Source organism: Protobothrops mucrosquamatus, unplaced genomic scaffold (genome assembly GCF_001527695.2).
Source record: "Protobothrops mucrosquamatus isolate PMUCROS unplaced genomic scaffold, P.Mucros_1.0 scaffold373, whole genome shotgun sequence".
Lineage (NCBI taxonomy): Eukaryota > Metazoa > Chordata > Lepidosauria > Squamata > Viperidae > Protobothrops > Protobothrops mucrosquamatus.
Window position 1 is genome coordinate 773,304 of NW_015386705.1, and position 21,578 is coordinate 794,881.

The following is a 21,578-nucleotide window of genomic DNA, read 5'->3' on the forward strand; positions in this document are numbered from 1 at the left end:
AAGCCTAGCCTAAAGCTTATATAGTTGGAAATATAAAGATAAGAAACTATGTCTCCATTATGGGGAAGCTTTGTCCCGAGATTTGGAAAGCCAGTTTTAAGAGCTTCTGGAGACTCCTCTTGCTATCACTATTGTTGAAATCAACGGAAGCAGCTGCCAACCTTCCATTGTGCTGAAACTCAATCATATGACTTGCTGAGTAATCTGCTGAATTTTGTATCTGTTTTTGGTAATCATTCTCCTTCATAGTCTCTGAATTACTCTTCTTTTTGCACTCTATCTTTTAGCCCATATATAAAGAATATCTCATTACTGATGCCATTCTAGAAATCTTATGCAAACTGGAAGAGTGGGGTAAATAAAAAAAATCCCTGCTTAGATCAGAATGTTTTTGAATAAATTTACTGAACTTAGCTACATTTGGAATACTGTGAGATTTCTCCTCCTCCGATCATAAAAACCTCTGGGAAAGATGCAGAAAAGGGAACCAAAATCATGGATTTGGAATGTTTCAAGTGAGAAAAATGTTTAAAGTTTTGTGCATGCGCACATGTGCACACACAAACATACACATGAAAGAAACACCTCTAATCAGACAGCAGGTATATGATAGAGTTCATAAAATGAAGTGTGGTATGGAAAGATTATCTACATTTCTCCCAAAAGACTAAATTTCATGGCTATGCAATTGAAATGATTCGAAAGAGATTCAATGGAATCAAAACAAAGTAATTTTCATACAGCCCAAAATTGATAAGACTATATAATCACAACATTAACTGGTAGCTACTACTTTACAAACTTTAAGAGTATATAACTCAGGAAGGGACAGTCTAGTACAGGTTATTAGTAAGGATTATAAGGAGTTGGTATATCTACATGTCATGAGAATGCCTTGATGAAGACAAGGGCAGAAGGCCTCTATTTCTTTAATGTTCTTTTTGTGGGCTTCCCAAGGGCATCTTGCTAATCGCAGTAGGAAGCAGGAGGCTGGACTAAATGGACCCTCGGTCTGTTCCAGGAGAGCTTTTATGAAGTTCTTACGATTTCCACTAAGATAGTCTATGAAATCAATACACAGGAAATGATGAAAGAAAATGGAAAGTATCATATTTTACACAGAGAGAGAAAGAATGGCAATAAAAGACATAATCTAGCACATAGTTACACATGGATAAATCTTATAGAAATCATATGAGGAATTAACCCTTGTAAAATGTAAAAGCTTAGATTCAGAAAAACCAAGCCATTCACATTAAAATGCTTCAATATTCCTCTCTAGGGCTGTTTTTTTATAATAGGTTCCAGCAGGCTATTAAGCTAAGATGGAAAGTATGCAGGTAGTCCTAGACTTACAACCACAGTTGGGACCAGAATTTCTGTTGTTAAGGAAGATGGTTGTTAAGCAAGATAGTTAAGTGAACTGTGCCTGATTTTACAACTTTTTGCCATGGTTAAACAAATCACTAAGTGAATTACACAGTTATTAAATGAATCCAGCTTCCCCCTTTGACTTGCTTGTCGGACGCTGGCTGGTAAGGTTGAAAACGGTGATCATATGACCTAGGATGCTACAACCATCATAAATACATGCCAGGTGCCAAGCGTCTGTATTTTGGTCATGTGATTCTGGGGACGCTGCAAGGGTTGAAAGTGCAAGGACTGGTCATAAGTCACTTTTTTCAGTGTCATTATAACTTTGAACAGTCACTTAAACAGATGTAAATTGAGGACTACTTGTAAGTGTTCACAAAACAGAAGATTTAAATCTTAAATAATACTCTGACAAGAATCAGGTTTGTTCTTAGTCCACTACAGCCAATACATATGAATTAAAATGCTGTATCTGTATAGTCCAAGAAGAACGCTACTGCCAGGGAAAAGAGAACTTAAAACTAAAATCTAAATAAATAAATAAAATAAAATCTAAAATACACTGTCACATTTTATTTTCTTAATTTAGATGAAGACATTTTCTGGCTGAATAAAAAGACTGGCTAAAATCTATGGAAATGCCCTTTAAAATTAATTAATAAATGACAGTAAATCAATGAGACAAGACACAGAAACCATACAATGGATAGAGGGTGCCCCAGCAGCTAAGCAGGGAATGTTCCAAGTCAATGGCTGATGAGACATCACCTAAAAAAACCAAGAATTTAAGGAATACAAACCAGCATTCAAACATTTCAGCTGAGCACAGAATTTTCTTGTAGTTCCCTATCCAAAAGAAAGTTCACTTAAGAAGGAAAACATTTTCAGTCACTAATGATCATGATATTGCTGCATCAATGTTTCACAGAAATAAATTATACCACATGCTCGAAAGGAGGAGGAAGAAGTTCTGGCATTAGAGTGACACAATTACCCAATCCAGCAATTTTAGTGATAGCACAATCACTAAATTTGCCAGTATCTGAAACTGGCAAAAAGACAAGTGGTTTAAAAACCTTTATCAATGGCCAAAGATGATAACAATAAATAAAACTCTAGGTTTGATGAAAAAATATCAAAGCTTGGCACTCTATCTTTGGCATATGCTCTCTCTATATACAGACTGATAAACATATACTGTATATGTATATATACAGAGCCAATAGCAAAAAAGGAGTTTAGGCTTTTATTCACCACCTGGTACCATTTCCACTACATAAACAAGGGAAAAATAATTTAAATAACTTCTATCAGTCTGCCACTGGCAGTCAATCTCTTTTCTGGTTTTTAACTGTGTATGTCCATATTTAGTACAAAATGCTTTCAAAAATCTAATGCATAACGGGTAGTAGGCAAACCATGTGATTTGTCAGAACACTCATGACTTGCATATTCTCTTACTGAACAATAAATAACAATCCTAAACTGATGAACTTGTTACTTCCTAAGACAGCGATGGTGAACCTTTTAGAGACTGAGTGCCCAAACTGCAACCCAAAACCCACTTATGCATCATCGAGTGCCGGGTGGGTGTGGCCCATTGGGTGGGTGTGGCCAATTGGGTAGGCATGGCCCATTGGGTGGGCGTGGCTGTGGTGGTAACGGCAGACTGGGTGGGACTAAAAAGTTCAATCAATCAATTCCAACTTTGCAAGATCTTTTTTTTCCTGTGAGAAGTTGAAATTGACTGATTGAACCTTTTTTTTTTTTTTTTTGCACATGGTGGCGGAGGCCTAAAGCGAAAAGGTTTTATAAAACCCAGCTGAAGGCCTAGGACTGGGGCGATGGTGTACGTGCCCACAGAGAGGGCTCTGAGTGCCGCCTCTGGCACCCGTGCCATAGGTTCGCCACCACTGTCCTAAGAGTTAGCAAGATGTTGAGGCAGGGCAGGAGGTGCAGAGAAGGCAACTTCTCTTCTTCTTTCAATGTACTTTTAGGTTTTTTCATCCCACAAATGTGTTTCAGCCCTTCCAGTCAAATACTCAAAGGTACAACTTAGTCTGGTTATTGGCTCATAAAATTAATAGAATGATATTTGTGCAGTTACTGACATCCGAAACAGAATCATGGTAGCACCAGTGGGTGGATGCCAGCAAACCTCAGACTGTGACTCATCCCAAATCGACCAATCAGCACTGCTTTTTATCTTCCTTCCCTCAGATCATTGTTTGAGAAGTGAAGAGATGGCTCAGCCAGAAGCCCCCAAAGAAAACAGAAGCTAGTGCTTTATTCTGACTCTCCACATAATCAATTTGTCTGCTGTGAACACAACAGAATGACTTGTGTGAGGTAGAAGCAGAAAAGTGCTGTGCTGCCATACTATGGGAGCATGGTAAATTATCTCCAAAAGGAATGGAATTGAAGACAAATTCTTACCAAGCTATGGAAAGTATTCTCTATTAAACTCACATTAGGGAAATGGAAGTAGATTGATGGATAAGTGCCCAAAGTGGCAATTAGTGACAAATGGGATATGGAAAAAGAGCATCAGAAATCACCAATCATGATCTTCCAAGAACCTCTAATCAAGATGGATGACGATGCTTCTGTGTGGGATCATGGCAGGATTGATTTAAAGATTAGAAAAGAACTTTGGTGGTGCAGCATACTACATATACTAGCACAGCTTTTCAATTAGCATTTGCCAAAGTATGGGATTTTTCTGCCTAACAAGTTCTGGTTTTAACAATCCAAATCCTTAGTAGAAATCTTGCACATCAGTTCCAAGAGTACAATTCAATGCAAATAAGACTTGGGAGGAAGTCTCCTGCAAATTAGTGAGGTGCATTTCTAAATATACATAAATATAACGGGGTGACAAGATTCCTAAAAAGCACTGTATTCTGGCAAAGACAGATTTGAAAAATGAAGGTTCCTATGTTATTAACTATTTTTCAACTTAGACTGAGTTCTTTTCCTACCGGTAGGAAATAGAGAATAATACCCTTAAAAGAGCAGACTGCACCCATTATACAAATAAGAAAATACAATTTAAATAGACAACTCTCTAATGTCTATTATCACATTTGCCTAAAGCAGCGGTTCTCAACCTGTGGGTCGCGACCCCTTTGGGGGTCGAACGGCCCTTTCACAGGGGTCGCCTAAGACCATCGGAAAACACATATTTCCGATGGTCTTAGGAACCGAGACACTGCTCCTCTATCCGTCTCCGCACGGCTTCGAACTGGGGGCCGTTGCAGCACCGGATTCGTTTCCGTCGAGCATCTCCTAAGGGAGGCTGTGCTGCTTCGCGGCCCTTTCCGCGGAGGGGGCTGAACTAAGCTCTGCCGGTGCTGTCACCCTCTTGGCTCTCTCTCTCTCTCTCCCTCTCCCCACCTGGGCGCTTCTCCAACCAGGCTGGGCGGAGCCGGCAGAGTGGCCTTCCTGCCCCCCCTCCCCGGCCAGCTGGAGCCGGGCAGGCCGGCGACCTTCGGAAGTGAGGCGAGAACAGGCGAGGCACGCTGAGCCCCGGGCGCGGCGGGTGATTGGGCGGCGTCAGTGCACGCTTGGAGAGCCCTTAGGGTTGGGGGTCACCACAACATGAGGAACTGTATTAAAGGGTTGCGGCATTAGGAAGGTTGAGAACCACTGGCCTAAAGGAAGATGACCCAGACATTTAAAAGGATTGTCCCAAAAAACAGGCAGAAAATAAATACAAACAAAAATTCTGTACAGTATTCAACATTTCTATCTTGTCAACACTAGGTTGTCAACTCTAGTTGCAACCAACCCTACAAATTTCTACATCTCTATCAAGAGTAAGAAACAGAAAGGGAGATAAGGAGAGAGGGGGAGAGAGGAAGAGAGATATATAGAGAGATTCTTATATATATGATATATACTTGCAAATGCTTCTACTAGATGCCATACTTCAAAAAAGACTTATCCAGCTAGGACAAAAAAGTAAATTTATATTAACTGACAATCTACAGATACATAAACAGAGTCCTCCCTCCTACAAATAGAACCAACAGAAAAGAAAAAAGTAGCTTGTATGGAGAAGAGAAAACAAGAGAGGAAAGGGAGAACAAAACTAGATGGAGATAAGACAAAGGAAAAATGGATGGAGAAGAAAAGAAAGCCCCTTCTTTGACATCATAAAGGATTAAACATTCACTAGACAAAAGACCATCCCAAGCAGTAGTTATGCTTCAGATTAACTTTCAAAGACATTTAGATTTACAACAAAACTTGCTAATTCTTTTGTTCTCAACTGCTTATTCTATTCTTATCAAGGACACACATCCCTGCTATTTGTTTCAAGGAAAAAAAGTCTATTTCCCATCTATAAATAAAAGAAAGTTTCTTTCCATTCTTTCAGTGTTGTGATACAATGATAATTAAAGTAGTTTTCCACAAAGTAGATGTAACATGGTAAAAATATTTTAATTTAATATATAGATAGCATATTGAAAAGCTAAGAGTTTACATTCTTCAGTAAATTGCACTAGCAGTTCCACAGATATCATGCCTGAATGAACCACCCCCATTTCAACATAATCACTGTGAAGGCAAAGTTAGGGTAAAATAAAAGACTTTTCAGAAATAACTTGACAATGGTGGTAAGAAGTGAAATCCTTCACCAACATGTGCTCTTCAGGTATTTTGCATGAAATATCTAATTACAAACATAGACCTGTAGTTTAACACAACCAGAATGTTACTGCAAAAAAGCCACAGAAAAAGCACAAGTATCAATAGAGAAGAGTAACTATTTTATAATAAATCACTATGCCAAATAGCATCTGTCTTCACAAAGACAATAAGCCAAATCTATGTAATCTGGAAAAAAGTCACAAAACAAACTTTAATATGATGTAGTAGCTTTAATATCTAAACTTTAAATTATCTAGCCCAGGGCCATCATATAGAGAACATTATGAAACTTCACTTTAAAAGGGGGCTATGAATTCTATCCATCAAAAAATAAATTAACAGACTGAAAATTGTTTTCCCCATTTCTCTCAACTACACCTTCCTTCCCCATTTATTACTCTGATATCCAAGTTCTGTTGTAGAGGGAGAAGTTATATCTGTACAGCATTAAAAGGTTATTACCATGCTGATAAATATTTAAAAACTTGATATGGAGAAGGAAAAGAGTGACATGCCATTTTTCAAAACTAGTCTGCTGTATCTGGTCTCTAGAGCTTATCATTTTTAAAATGGATTATCTAACTGAAGGATCGGTAGACTAGAAAAGCAAAGAGGATCAACTGCCTTACTAGCTAGTACAATTACAGCAGAGATCCCCAACCTTTTGGGCACCAGGGACCGGTGCCATGGAGAAAGTTTTTTCCACAGACCAGAAGGGTGTGTGGTTTTGAATACTGCCTGCATCCCGAGGATGGAGCTTTGCTTATTTGTGCGGCCTGCTTGCTGGCATGATGCGGACCGGTGCTGGACCAGGGGTTGGGGTTGCATTACAGGGTACATTGTATTCTTACAGGACCTTCATAAGCAGCATCTAGAAAAAAAAGAATGTTGTTAAAGCTATCCACCACTCTAACCCTTTGCCTTAATTCCTCCCTTTATAAATATTTGGTGGCTGTTAGATTTTCTCAGTGCAGATTTCTGGACATCAGCTAATTTCAGCTAGGCCTATAATCAGGAACATTTGTTTCTTCCTTGCCCCATTTCCACCCAACAACTTGAGGTCTTCAGCTAGCAAACATGTTAGACTGTTCCCTACAGCAGCATCTTGTGCATGAGATTATTTGGTCACCTAAATTAATACTTCATTAACTTTTACAACTATATTTTACAGAAAATAATCTGAAGGTTATATAATTTACTTTCCATAATACACTTTGACAAACTTCCATTATCTATTCATTGCTTGCAATCAAAATTCTTGAATGAAAAACATTTTTATTCTAGGGGCTTTCCCATTTGTCCTTGGATTTTCATTTCTTATGGTCAACATTTCACAGCCAAAGATTCCAACACGAAGATGGCTGGAGAAATTTGTACAAGAATCAATTTTCAAGAACTGAAGAAGCTTCTTGGAAGAGAAGCAAGAAGTCTTCAAGGAAAAACAAAAAGTTCAGTTGCCTTTTGAAAATGCACCTTTGGGACTACCATGACCTGTTTGAGAATCTCCTTAGACAACCAATTTTCAAGAATAACTGTGACTGCTTGAAATTATTTTGTGAGAAATTATACCCTACTTCTGCTTTCCATATTAATTTTTTAAAATGGTGTGGTGCCCATCAAAGTCAGGTTTTCCTAGGGCAACTTATAATGAAGTAATGGCATAACCTTATTTTTCCACACATGTATTTTGTTATCTAGTATTTACCCCTCATGAGAAATCTTGGCAATATAAAACCTGTGAGACTTCCCAAAAAGTACCCCACAACCAATGTGTAAATGTAACAATTAAAAATGGCTGAAATCCTAGCAGGATTGCCCAAAATTTTCAAATTTTCAAAAAATTTCAGTATTTACATGAGCTTTCATTAGGTCTTGGGAATGAGAACTAATTTCCACTTGGCCATGATGCACAATCATGACTCTGGGTTACTTGGGGCATTTCTTAATGTACCTCATACAACTTGTAAAGGATAAAATGGGCATACAAAGATATCTGCAGTTCACTGGAGAAAAGAGAATACAGGTTTAGCAATACAGGTAATCGTGACTTAGCGACCACAGTTGAGACTGGCAACTCTGTCACTGAGTGAAGCAATTGCCAAGGGAAGCTGCAACTGTCCTTATGATCTTACTTCAGCTTTCGTTTGCTTTACAAACCTGCAAAGAATAAGCCAGTGATGGCAAACCTTTTAGAGACCGAGTGCCAAAATCACAAAGTGCCAGGGGAGCATCAGCATTGTGGTGCCCTGGGGGGGGAGCAGGGAGGCACCTCTGAGTGCCATGTCTGGAATGCAAAAACCAGGGGTGCAAAAATGAGCCACCATGGCACCACAGGGTGCAGATACAAGGCACTGCACCACGCAAGAACGGGGCAGGGCTAGTGAGTATCACACAGGCACTAGCCCTGCCCCATTTGTAGTGCGTGCATGCTTGCGGCTCCGTGCGTGCATGCACGCATGTAAAATGCTTCCCCCTCTCTTTTCTTCCAGTCCACCAATCAACAATGGTTGGTGACCTCTGCTCTACCACCTCTACTCGAGCTTGCTAGTCGGCCGCTTTGCCTCCTTTATACTGGGCGGGGCTTCTGCTCTTGCTCCGGCGGCGGCCTGATGGACCTGCTGCTGGCGGCGGCGGCGGCGCACGTGCCGACAGAGAGGGCTCTGAGTGCTGCTTCTGGCATGTGTGCCATGGGTTCTCCACCACCGGGATAAGCCATGGACGTTTTTTTTTCATCACCATCATAACTACATCACTAAACGAGGTAGTCACTAAATGAGAGCTAACTGTAAACGCAGAAGGAAAATGTTGTTTCAAAGCAGAATTGTAAAAATAACACGTCACGCTGCTATGGATTGGAAGGGCATCAATTGTTCTCCCTTTTACTTTTTGTTTCTGGTCCAATACTCCAAAGTGACTTGAATTAACGATTTCTGTGATTTCCCACAATGCTCTTGAGTCACTGTAGGCTAGGAACACAGATATTAAATAATGAGATCCAGCTTTCCAGGACTGTTTTAAATACAACTGCTACAAGCATCTACCTTTCAGAGGAAGCAGGAAGAGAGTTGAACTCCGACCACCCACACTGGAGAGTACATGATGTTCATTAGTGAACAAGTCTAACCTAAAGCTTTATAAAGATAATCAATAACTGTCAAATGGGCATGTGGCTTATTACCACAGAAAACTTCCTTGCTAGTCTCTCATTTCCTTTTTATCTAGATGTATAGAACTTACTATTTCTTAAGCTTTATATTTAGGAACCTCAACAACTGGATTCAACAATGGTTTGGCAGTGGCGAATAAATCTGAAGCTTAAGAATAGTATGAAGATTAAGAATTGGTTTATTGATGAGATGGGTGGCATATAAATTAAATAAATAAAATTAGTTAAAAAAATAAAAAATGACTATTCTTTCTAAGAATTGAATAGCTTCTATGTCAACTTCATAAAGTATCATGAGCCTGACAGTTGCACTGGAGCCTGTAAAGCTAATCTTTCAAGAAATCACTGAAATATTATACTCAAGCTGTTTAATAGTGGGAGGAGGCTAGTCAAGTCTCTTCATGTCATGCAACCAAAATATTCTGCAGCTTATTTGTAAAACGAAGGGTGATGTCAGGCAATAGCTGGTAGAAAAATATTTACTTTACAATATTTCTATTTTAAACATTTTGCCCTGAGATACAAGAGCCCAAAGGCATCTCTTCAAATATTCATCACTTCTTGTTTTTATTTATAATTTTTATTAAAAAAAATTGTAAAAGAATAAAACAAATAGAAAGTTTTAAAGAAAAAAGGGAAAGAAAAGTAGTAAATGAAATAAAGGGAAAAGAAAGAAAGAAAAGAAAAGAAAAGAAAAAAACTCGTGGACTTCAACTCCCAGAATTCCTGAGCCAGCATGGCTTAGCTTGGAAACCTCTCCCTTTCCCCTCAGCATGGCTGGCTCAGGAATTCTGGGAGTTGAAGTCCACAAGTCATGAAGGGGCCATAGTTCCCTCATGCTGGCTCAGGAATTCTGGGAGTTGAAGTCCACGAGTTATAAAAGAGCCAAGGTTGCCTACCCCTGCCCTAGACCAAACTGGTTCTCCAAAGAAAGTATCTAATGGTAACTCAACATTCAAGAAAAAAACATAGACTGTAACTAGTCACTGTAGGCCTTTTAATGACAGCAGATATTTTACATATCATTTGAGGCATTTTTAAATGATGATATTTATTTATAGATTCAAAATGCCAAGGTGGTATAAAACAAATTATGTTAATTAAAAAATGATAGTGATTGATTTAAAGTTTATTGATAAAATAATCTTTTAAAAATATCTTTATCCCAGTTGTAGTTCAATCAATCAGAAGAGCACAAATGCTGTATTCCCATTTATAGACTCCCAAAAATATATTACAGCCAGGCTTCAATAATTCTACAACAAATATGACACAAATCAACTTTCCTCCCAACTTTGATGCTGTAAAGTTAGATTTTTCTGATAACTATGCAGAGTTTGCACCACTGTGCAATACTAGCAAATCTAGTGATTATTTATCAAGTATAATGGTTAAAGTACTTGACTGAAAAATTGAGAAGAGTCAGGTTTCAGTCCATCATCAGCTCACTAGGTGACTTCAGGCCATAGACAATCTTTCACTGGAGGCTACCTGACCTGACGAGGCTGCTGGAGGAAGAACTGGGGAAAGAACTGCTCCCTTAAGCTTTTCAAAGAAAGTTGGGAGATAAATCCAATGCATAAATAAGATGCTTGGTCAAAACATCTTGTAGAGATTTGGTCATAAAAAAGTCAAATGCTTTGGAACACTTCCAAACATTTATGGTATCCAATCTGATGCTTTCCAATGGGATTCAATCTAATGTACTCCCCTCCAAACTCCTTTTTACTCAGGAAAATATGATTCAGAAGCAGAATTGCAATTATTAGAGTTGCTAGGCAAAAACTAAAGGCCTCTGATTATGGCATATATTTTGAGAGATTTAAAAAATGTTATACAGGGAACCTGCTCTATAAATTCAAAACATAGTGTGCTATGAACATAATGTGGTAATAAACTATTGAATAATTAATTTATAGTCTGTGGACAATTACAAGCTTTAGCCAATCTCAAGCTATCTCAGATCTTGCTGCCTGCAGACAAAATAAGTGAAAAAAGAGAATCAACACAGAGGTTCAAAAACAAAACAATTGTCAGCTTTGTTCCTTCCTCCTCTTCTTTGTGGCTTAAATCTAGTTTCAAAACAACAGCCACGTTTTATTGTAAGTTAGAAGCATTTCTATTCTTTTCACTCCCAACCCAACTACAGTAAAGGAAAACACAAGTAGTATTGTCCAATTTTTACAACTGCACATTTCTCAGGTCACCATCTCTGTTCAGCTACATAAACGGAAAAAAAACATTTGATATGAATATTTCAAAGAGAAGCTGACATCTTCATAGTTTGCTTTCCCAATTATTGAAGGAAGATGCCCAGTAGATTCTGTAGGAGGCATATCAAGTTGTCCCACCAGATTCCAGGTGCAATTGAGCTGGTTAACGTTTAAATATGAATGCAGTAAGTTAGTCAAGTCTATATCAAGGATCCCCAACCCTCAGTCCGTGGACTGGCACGAGGCCGCAGCATACCAGCAACCGGGCCACGCAAACAAGTGAAGCTCCATCCACTGGACGCAGGCAGCACATGAAACCACGCCCCCTCTAGTCCGTGGAAAAATCTTTCTCCACAGAAACGGGCCCTGGTGCCCAAAGGTTTGGGGGGGGCCTCTGGTCTATATGATCAAGAGAGGTACAGTGTCTGAGGTTTCAATGCTGTGGAAAAATAATGTTCCTGTTATGGCAACATCGATGCTCTTCATCAGTTGCTATAGCGATGAAGAGCTTGCCAGAGGAAGGAAGGACTTTAAAGAATCTTGCACTCAAGCATGATAACCTTTACAAGACCAGTGGGCTCTGAGGCTAGATCCATACCAAAGCTTTGATTGATTTATTGATGAGAAGCTCCATTTATTAGGTCTCTGCTTGTGCACATTTTTTTCAGTTAAGTGCTTGGACTAAGTCTTTCATTTAGATCATCTCTTCTTAAGAGCAATCACTGGGCATGTATATATTTACAATGGATGTGAATAATAAATGTAGAACTGTCCTTCAGCCCAAAAGGTCACAGCAACACTTTTAAAAGTTTTCCATAATGTATTTAATAAAACAATGCAAACACTCAGCTATATTCTTTCCTTAACTATACTGGAAGCATCTGCCAAGGCATTCAAATAGATTCAACTACACTGGCCTCTGGATTCCTGGAACAATACTGCTAAATTGCCCAACAAAATACAACTAAGCATAGTGGAAAGAAATGGCAGCACTCACTGTAGAAGTAATGTTTGCTTTATGATACTGACTAAAATTTGAAAAGAGTTTTCTTTTCATATTTGATGAATATTTACACATCAAAGAAATCCTTGAGAAGGACAGAGGGAGGCATAGTTCAGAGTTTGGCTCGACTTTCCTAAAGTCATCTGGATGTGATCACAAAACAACTGCACTTTTATTGTTTTCTTATTGTGGCACATTGCAGCATGTATGTACTTACGTTGAACTTATATTTGGATGTTCTAGAACACGGGTGTCAAACTCGCCGCATCATGTGACGTGTCGCGACGTATTGCGACTTTATTTGCATTGCCAGAACTGGGATGGGTGCGGCCTCCGTATGATGCAACCGGCTTGTAGGCCGGCAGTTTGACACCCCTGCTCTAGAAAATCAGTCTGATTGACATTTGAGCACATTTAAATCCTAGAAAGTTTCAATTAAACAGAAATAGAGTACTGGAGTAAATATTCTATTGCTTTCATGGATCTGCAATGACATGAATGTACATTTATCCTTCAAAAATAAATGACGAAAACAGATACGTAAGGATACCAGACTTTCCAGAGAAACATAACATTTTACAAACAAAAAAACCCTGTCTTTTATGATGCAACTAAACCAAACCCTTAAAATGTTTCAGAGGGAATAATTAAAAATCTTATATACCATCATGGAAAAAACCAAATCTTACATAGGAAATTATTTTGTGGCAGAGAGATTGTGCATGTGTATTTCTGTGTCTGTGTTGGTGTGGGGTAGAAAGTAAGTGAATAGATGTAAAAAGAGAGATGGTATGTTTATGTGGTTATATGCACCACAAAAAGAAAGTGTGTACCCATTACTCTAGCCAAAAGCAATGTAGCCATTAAGGGTAAGGAAAAAAAACTTCACAGCCTTTACCCAAAGGCTACTTTCTACAAAAAAAATATCAAAATCTATGCCTACCTAAACTATCTTGGAAAGAGGCCATGTTATGTTTTCATTCAGTCAGATTAAAACAAAAAATGATTAAAAACAGAAAATTAGGATCTCTTCTCACAAAAAAGGCTCCTTCTGAGATCCACAGGACAAAAATAATCATTTAGTTGCAGCTGATTTAACTAAGCAGTCACCTAGAACTCAAGCTATAATCCTCAATAGCCTATTGGAAAAAAAGGTGGAAAATTTTGATTCTTGGCATTTGGGATCTAGAACCATCTAGATGCTTTTTCTGCACTGCATTCTGCTTCAGACATTTACACATAAAATCAGTGATGCTGATAAGGCTAGACCTTTTAGACAGACTCTAAAGCATAATTAATGGTGGATCTGAATACACCTGAATTTAAGTCCTGGAACAACATGGTCATACCAAATTCATGAGATCTTATGCAGTTCTCTATATCACATCACATCCAAAAGTTTGGTTTCCATAGTTTGGATTCTATTTATTTTTTTTCTGAAACAAAATTATACTTATTTCTAGGACTCAAGGAGAACTATTTTATTCATGCCATCAAGATTATATTAGTTTAATTGGGTGTAGATTGCACGCACTCTTCTCTTTTAATTTCAAGATTGACAAATTTTATTGGAGGATGTATATGTTATAGAAAAATGAAACAGCCATAAAGCAAGTAATAGTACATATCTCCATCTATTACAAGTTTATTCAACTCAGGATCTAAATTATGGAAAGAGAAGGCACCTGTTTGAAAAGCAACGTTTTGATTTAAAGTACAGGAAGCAAGACATTGAGGATAAGACCTTGTTTTATAAAGTATAATGTAAAGCTCTAACACATTTAGGTCTAGAAAGCAATACCCTTACACTGAATAAAACTCAAGAAGCAGTGCTAAGTCTCACTGTATCTCAGGATTATCTACCTACCTTGAACACTTCATCCAAAGTTAGTAAAACTATTTCCTCTTTCACAGATACCATCAAGCACACTGTTAATCAGCAGCATCACAGATCACAATACTACACTGTGGCAGCAGCAAAGGAAGAATATATTTTCCTATGACTTCCATCACTGTCTAATGGAATCAATTTATATATTCACAAAGGAACTAGTTTAGCTTCAAAACTAGTTTCCTAGGTTCTTCCATCCTTATTCCAAAACAAATTCCCACCCTACAAGCCATTTTCTAGATCAGCGTTTTTCAAACCTGGCAACTATAAGATGTATGAACTCCCAATATTACTCAGCCAGCATCTTAAACATTGCCACATTTGAAAAAACATCATTGTATATATTCCTCATCTTGGACAAGAAGGAATTCCTTTCAAAAAGAAACCATCAAACAACTTAAAAATGAATGCGCTGGGGTCATATAGTTAAATGTAGCTAGAGAGACCATTTGCGTATAAGACTGCAGTACAAGGTTTCTGAGTCACACCATACTAAGCTATAATATGCTATTTGGTTAATATGATATGCAAAATATTCAGTGCAATTTATAAACTGGGTTTTCTTTTTGCAAGGCTTATGCATTATACTCACAAAAAAGCGAATAGTATTAAAAATATTAACGTGATGTATGAGTCAGTAAGAACAAATAATACGGCCCTAGAGCATCTTGTATTTTGGAAATTATGAGCTACTTAAAGTATATCTCAACTAATTCATTATAACTCTTTTCAACTACACATAAATTAGGAAACATATTTTTATGGACTTCAAAGGGGTTGAATTCAATTTGCTGCTTGCTCAAGGTATCTCTAGAAAAACATCTATCAGTGACAAATTCAATTATGTATGTTTCTAAACAGCATTTTCTCACTAATCACAAAATCTCACACAGTTTTATCTATAAGTTTACTGCTAAAAGAAGGAGGAAGACTAGACTGCAGAGAGAGACAATCACTGTCCTCATTCTCAATGGAATCCTGGTAGTTCTAAAGTTATTCATCTCAAATTGAACATCTTTTTCAGAGAACCCAAGTTTCCCTGGTCTCTCCAAACTTAATACATATTTATAAATGTTAAAAACATATCTCACGTAATATAGAAAAAGGATTACAGTACAATTAATCAATCCATCATCCAGCTGTAAAAACATCTGCTTGCAAGGCTGATAGTTTGCTAATAGACTACTTAGATCCTCATTTCTTAGCTCAGATTTCAAAGGATATCATTATCAGTCCAATATAGAAAGAAACAGAGCTGACAATAAATGCTGTGGACAGACAGATATTATGTCTGAATGTATGTATTTTATTACATTCTTAGGTGTGTGCACATGCACGAAGAAGTAGCCGATCCAGAAACCAGGGAATGTATAAATGGGCATTTGGGACTTCTAGAAGTAATCTAGATCTACTGCGGTTTTAAATTTCATGGCCTTTTAATTCCAATATTTATATTTCTTCCCAATCCAAATACTTCATACATTTTGTAAGCAGAATTTAATCCACAAAGACTATACTACAATGTAGCTATTAGAATTGAAAGTATTTAATCATTCCTTCATTAGATTTATATCACCTCTTTCCTCCGAAGGACTAAAGACAGTCTACCACAAGGTATTGCAAGTCTATTTGCTTTGTAAATGAGTTTTTAACTGTAGGAAAGCAAAAAGGGAGAAAAGGCTGCTCAATCCTCAGTTTTTATTTGGCATGGGAATCCAATAACCCAGCTTTCTGAGCTTTTTGTATGGATGACCTCACTGCAGGGACAAAGGGAGGAAGAATTATATTAAAGAATTCCAACTCTGCTTGTCTTTACTTTCCAAGGCAGATGCAGCAGTGTTTGTCAAAAAGTGCAGTTATAAAACAATTTCAGATTTGAATGATATAGAACACTGCATCCTTTTTTTCATAGTAATAAAAAATGGCTAGTGCAGCACTATAAATCAGGACACATACAGATAATACAACTGATGGAGAAATCCATCTTTCAAAATAAGTCCATAAAAGTCAAGCAAATTTACTAAGGGATAATTAACATACAAACTTAATTATTAAATTTGTGCATAAGCTCTGATACTTCCATACTGCTTATTCAAACAAATAATGTTTATCTAGTAACCTGAAAGCAACTTTTGCACACCATAGGTGCTCAGATAACGTATTTCCTACCTGTAGAAATCATGAGTTGTGGCCTTTAGGACAAATGTAAAGAAACTGTTTCCATTTTTAAAATATCTGGACATGCATTCTCCATTTTGAGCATTTACATATATATCCAATTCTCTGTATATGCAGAAACATCAGAATTCTCTTTTTCTATTATAGGTTTGATGTTTTGAAAAGAAAGAGGGAGAACCAGAATTTATAGAATTCTCAAATGATTTAAACTGATATTTAAACCATCGTCGACTGCATGGAGCATAAGATAATATATAAAATATTTTGAATTCCGAGTATAGTGAAAGTTTGAAACTAAAAGGTTCCACATAAAATAACACCATTTTTTTTTAAAAAAATACCAAACTGTTCTCTAAAATGAACTGTGGGGAAAATAATTTTACCAGAATCAGTCAAAACAGCACAAAACAATGTTTATTAATGATAGATAAGTACAAAATACGTTCTGCACTGAAAGAACTGGTTGATAGTCCACATAGTTTACTCTTCTACAATAGGCAACCATGCACTTCTCAGAAACTCCTAGGCAGGCTATACAGTCCATTTTAGTATCAAATGGAAAAAGTAGAAATTCTATCAGGACATAGCAGCCAGCAATATCCTCACCTCCACCAATGGGGCTGATCCCCTTTTAGGGCCAGCTTATTCTATGAATACCACAGGCAACTTACACCTCCAAATTCTACAAATTATGTTTTGTGTGAAGAACGAAGCCACTGGCAGGTTGCCCACACCAGGTAATTAGACTACAATTCCCAGTTTTCTTTTTTTAGGCCAGTGTTGCGCCACAAATGCCACAGATATAAGCAGCCTAAGATGTGGGACTATCTTCAGCATCATTTCTGTTTACTCTATTTGAAGGGAAGGCGTTTATTAACTCGTGAAGACCTTCAACGTAGCTCCAAGTTCATTCAAATGAGCCAGGACAACCATAAAACATGCTTCGTTGGAGACTGCTCGGGCCAAAATCACGGGAGTCCACACGGAGGGATTACCTCAAATTTTACTCGCTCGTTTTTCGGGTACTACCAGGATTAAACCAAGCCACTTACTTGCGCCTTCGATTTTGTCCGACCCCCTGCTCCAAATGATCTGCCTGGTTTCCAGCTTCACCTGAAACGTTTTTCTCTCGGGTCTCTGGGACTTCTTGGAGTAAAAGAGAGTCATGACCGTGCCCACTTCCAGGCTCCGACAGAGGTGACCCACTTCGGCCTCACTTTGGATGCAGGGTCCATTGGTGAAGAGAGACGCCATGGTGACTCCCCAGCCTTTTCCTCTTTCTCCAGCTGGGCGAAACAAAAAAAAGGAGGGGGACTTCACAAACAAAAGAGAATTGTCTCTTTGGCACCGGAGCCAAAGCTAAAAGAAACTGGTGGCGGAAAAAAAAGGGGGGGGGACCAGAAAACGGGGGAAGGGCAATTTTCTCGTCGTTTTAACTCCGTAGCAACATCCTTCCCAGGATACTCCTTTCTCTGCTCAGCGGCAGCGCTTTTTTAAGGTTAGTCCCCTTCTTCCCGGGAGAGAGAAGAGCGGGGGCGGGGAGGAGAAAAAGAAGGCGGCGCGGGATGGAGGCAGACCCGGGGGGGGGAGAGAGAGAACGGGGGTCGTCTTAGTCCCGGCCGGTTGGAGTTTCCTTGGGCCCCCTCAATTTTTCAGTCCCAGAACGCTGAAAATGCCCTCCTCCTCCTCCTCCTCTTTTGCAGCCGTGCACCATTTTCTGCCCTTGCCTCCTTCCCGTTTTATTTTCTTTTCCCTCCAATCCTGAAAGGAGCTTCAAGCAAAAGGAAGCGAGGAACAAGGAGCCGGGAGTGGGAAAGAAGAATGAGCCGAGGAGGGCTTCCCGGCTCAGGAAAGGCTCGGAGGCCGGAACCCAGAGCGTGCCTTTTACTTCTCTTGCGGCGTTTTTATTTCCAACACCCCCCCCCCTTCTCCCACTCTCTCTTTCCCTAAAAACAGAGCTCTTGGTCCGAACCGGGCGGATTTAACCCCTTCTCGCTCCACAGCTGGGCCAGTAACGGCTGGAGGGAAGAGAGGGAGGCGGCGACTTTTTCACGGCTCGGGAGGCGTGAAGCCCCGCCGAGCTCTCCTGCGACAGAGAGCCAATGGCACGCTCGTGAAGGCTCTATTGTGCCCCGCTCGCCACGGCCTCGGCTTGAAACGAAAGCAAGCTATTTGCTCTCTCGCTCTCGGGCTAGCGCTTTCCGCCTCGCCAGAGGGGCAGAGTTCGGCGTGGATCAACCATTGCTCGTCGTGGAGTCTGGACCCCGGCGGAGAGGAAGACAAAAGATCCCAGGCGGAAGGCCGGAAAATGACCTCGAGGCTGCTTTTTCACGCACGCAACTAAAATTAGAGGAATATACTAGCAAGCGCCACCTAGCTCTCTCCCCCCCCCACTCCCCACTTCGCTCTCCTAAAGTTAAACTACATTAAAACGGGGGTGGGGTGGGGGGCTAGGAGGCGGGATTAGCTTCTTAAAAAGATACGAGTCCACCCATATATGGTTACATCCCCGCCCCCTCCTGCCGCGGGCCTTGTGCTTTTATCTCTTTCTCTTGTTTTCTTGGGAAACTAAGATGGGAAGGCGGCCGTGCCCCGGTGATCAGAGGTAGCCAACAGGTCAGCTGAGTTGTACCCGTCTCTGGGCATTTACACACTGCGCCGGCTTTGCTGTTGGGCAAAATGTGACTGGCAGCGGCGGTAGCAGCAGCGGCAACTGTTGATTTCAGCTACTGTGAAAAGCTTGTAATTTCTTAAGGTTTTTCTGGCTGCATTCACACAATATACCGAAATGACTCATAAGCACTGAGATATTTGATAACGATCACTCTGGACGTTTGTCACCAGGAGGGACCAATCCAAATGAATGATTGGTATCAAATATCTCAGTGCTATATATTTTGCTATTTTTGATATATTTGATTACTGCCCTTTGTAATTTGTATTCTGGACTTGCAGGTGATGCAGCTCAAAAGTTATCTTCTATTGGAGCACATACATATATACTGCTCACAAAAATAAAGGGAACACAAACCCCTTCAGTTCCATGGTAAAATGTTCCCTTTATTTTTTTGAGCAGTATACATACATACATACATAGTTTACATACATACAGTCTTCTTTTCTGGAAGACTATCACCAACCAACATAGCCAATGATGTTTGCAAAAGGATATCAAACTATGAGTCATTTAAGGATCCTAGCAAAGTTTGGGACTTTTGGAGTGGGTGGATAAACTCTTCCAGAGAAGGAAAATGGCGACAGAAAACTGCTTTTGTCAAACCTAATGCCCTCAGTCCTGAGGTATTGGGAATTAGCCCACTCTTCCAGGTCTTACTGGACACATAAACACCAATGGGTGTCTATTTTTGATTTTTTTTTCTTTTTTGAGTTCCATTAGCACAAGGAGCCATGGAGGATGTATGTTGGCTAGTTTGCATAATATACTAAACTGCCCAGATTGTGGCTTAATGTATTTTATAGTCAGTTACTGTGATATATTTGGTTTAGCACTGCACTGTGTCTTTAAGCGGCAGGCCAGTGACTATACTTAAAAGCAGAAAAAGAGGTGGGGCAGATAGAAAACTATGTTTCATTTTATTTATATTTTAATATACGAACAAATGAATTCAATATAGGTAGCATGATTATTTCCATCTATTAAATAATTTTCCCTTCGGTTAGATCACGGTTGTCAAACCCGCCGTGTCATGTGACATGTTGCGACTTTTTCCGCATTGCCGGAGCTGGGGTGGGCACGGCCTCTGTATAATGCAACCAGCCCAAGGGCCGGCAGTTTGACACCCCTGGGTTATATCAAACAAAAGTGGTGGCACCTTTGATGGAATGTTTGAGTGGGGAGCATGTATTCTAGCACCTCAGTTTGTGCAAGTCTGCTTTAGTTTGTTTTTCTTCCAATAACTGAGCTATAAACCATGATTTATGGTTTGAATGTCTTGAAGAAGTATAAGTGCTATGTATCATGAGATCTCACATATCCATAAGTGTTAGACATCAGTTTCCATAATTCCTTACCAGCATTATCAAAGGAAGGGGTCATTGAAAATACAGAGGTTACCATTGATTAGGTTTAAGACAGTGGTTCTCAACCTTTTTAATGCTGCGACCCCAACTGGTCGTAAGTCGAGGACTAAACCGGTTGTAAGTCGAGGACTAAACCAGTCGTAAGTCGAGGACTACCCAACCGGTCGTAAGTAGAGGACTTTCCCTGCCCGGGAGTACCGCGCATGCATGGTTCCGCCCCTGCACCGGCCGAGGCGTAGCTGGCAAGCGGCAGAGACGGAGCAGGCCGACCACCAGCTGGCCCAGCCCAAGGGAGGTAAGGCACCTGCCGGAAAAGGGGAAAAAATGGCAGACAAAAAAAATGGCGGACAAAAAAAATGGCGGACAGCCTTGCTTGGCGACCCCCGTGAAATGGTCGATCGACCCCAAATGGGGTCCCGACCCACAGGTTGAGAACCACTGGTTTAAGAGAAACCAAGTTGAGCTATTTGTAAGGAAAACAAGTACTGTCAAAATTCAGCACAAGCCATACTTACGGTGTTCCAAACTAATGAGTCTTAAAGTCTGGTTAAAATGGGTAGTACTTCCACTTAAAGAAGAAAAGCATAGCTCAGATTATTAGCATGATTTTTTGCTCCTATATTCTATTGTTTAGGTATAAATTGTTAAATGTAGAAATTTAACTTCCAGCCTAATAAACAAAGGATCTAGCTGTCTGCCTGCAATCATGCATATCTATTAGGAATAAATCCCACTAAAAGAGAATAGCCTTAATGCTGATTAAGCATGAATAGGCTTTAGATAGTTAAGATATAGGATATTGATTAGTATCTGGTGTATTATAGAGAGCTGCTATAACAACAGACGTTTCTTTCAAGCATGTTTTGGTGGTGTATTTTCCCCAACCTTCCCCTCATGCACACATACCAAGATGCCTTTTTACTAATGACATCTACTCGGGGAAGTAGCTTAACTTTTTCCCCCTTTCTAGATAAACTTGTCTGCTTCTAATAGGTGTAGGGCAGCTAGAAAGTGAACAATTAAATGTTTGCAACAAGACAAAGCTTCAATTGGCCC

At 39.4% G+C, this 21,578-nt stretch overlaps 1 protein-coding gene across 1 annotated transcript in view; it reads right to left on the minus strand.

The window, feature by feature from the left end:
* The window catches only part of PLCG1 (phospholipase C gamma 1), an 81,157-nt gene extending 63,422 nt beyond the window's left edge, over positions 1-17,735 (minus strand). Inside the window, exons 1-3 of the mRNA XM_029284097.1 lie at positions 17,534-17,735; positions 2,369-2,422; positions 880-1,062 (exon numbers count right to left, since the gene is read on the minus strand). Of these exons, the coding sequence (XP_029139930.1) occupies positions 880-1,062; positions 2,369-2,422; positions 17,534-17,735 (439 nt within the window). The remainder of the gene's footprint in view (positions 1-879; positions 1,063-2,368; positions 2,423-17,533) is intronic.
* Positions 17,736-21,578: the final 3,843 nt, after the last annotated feature.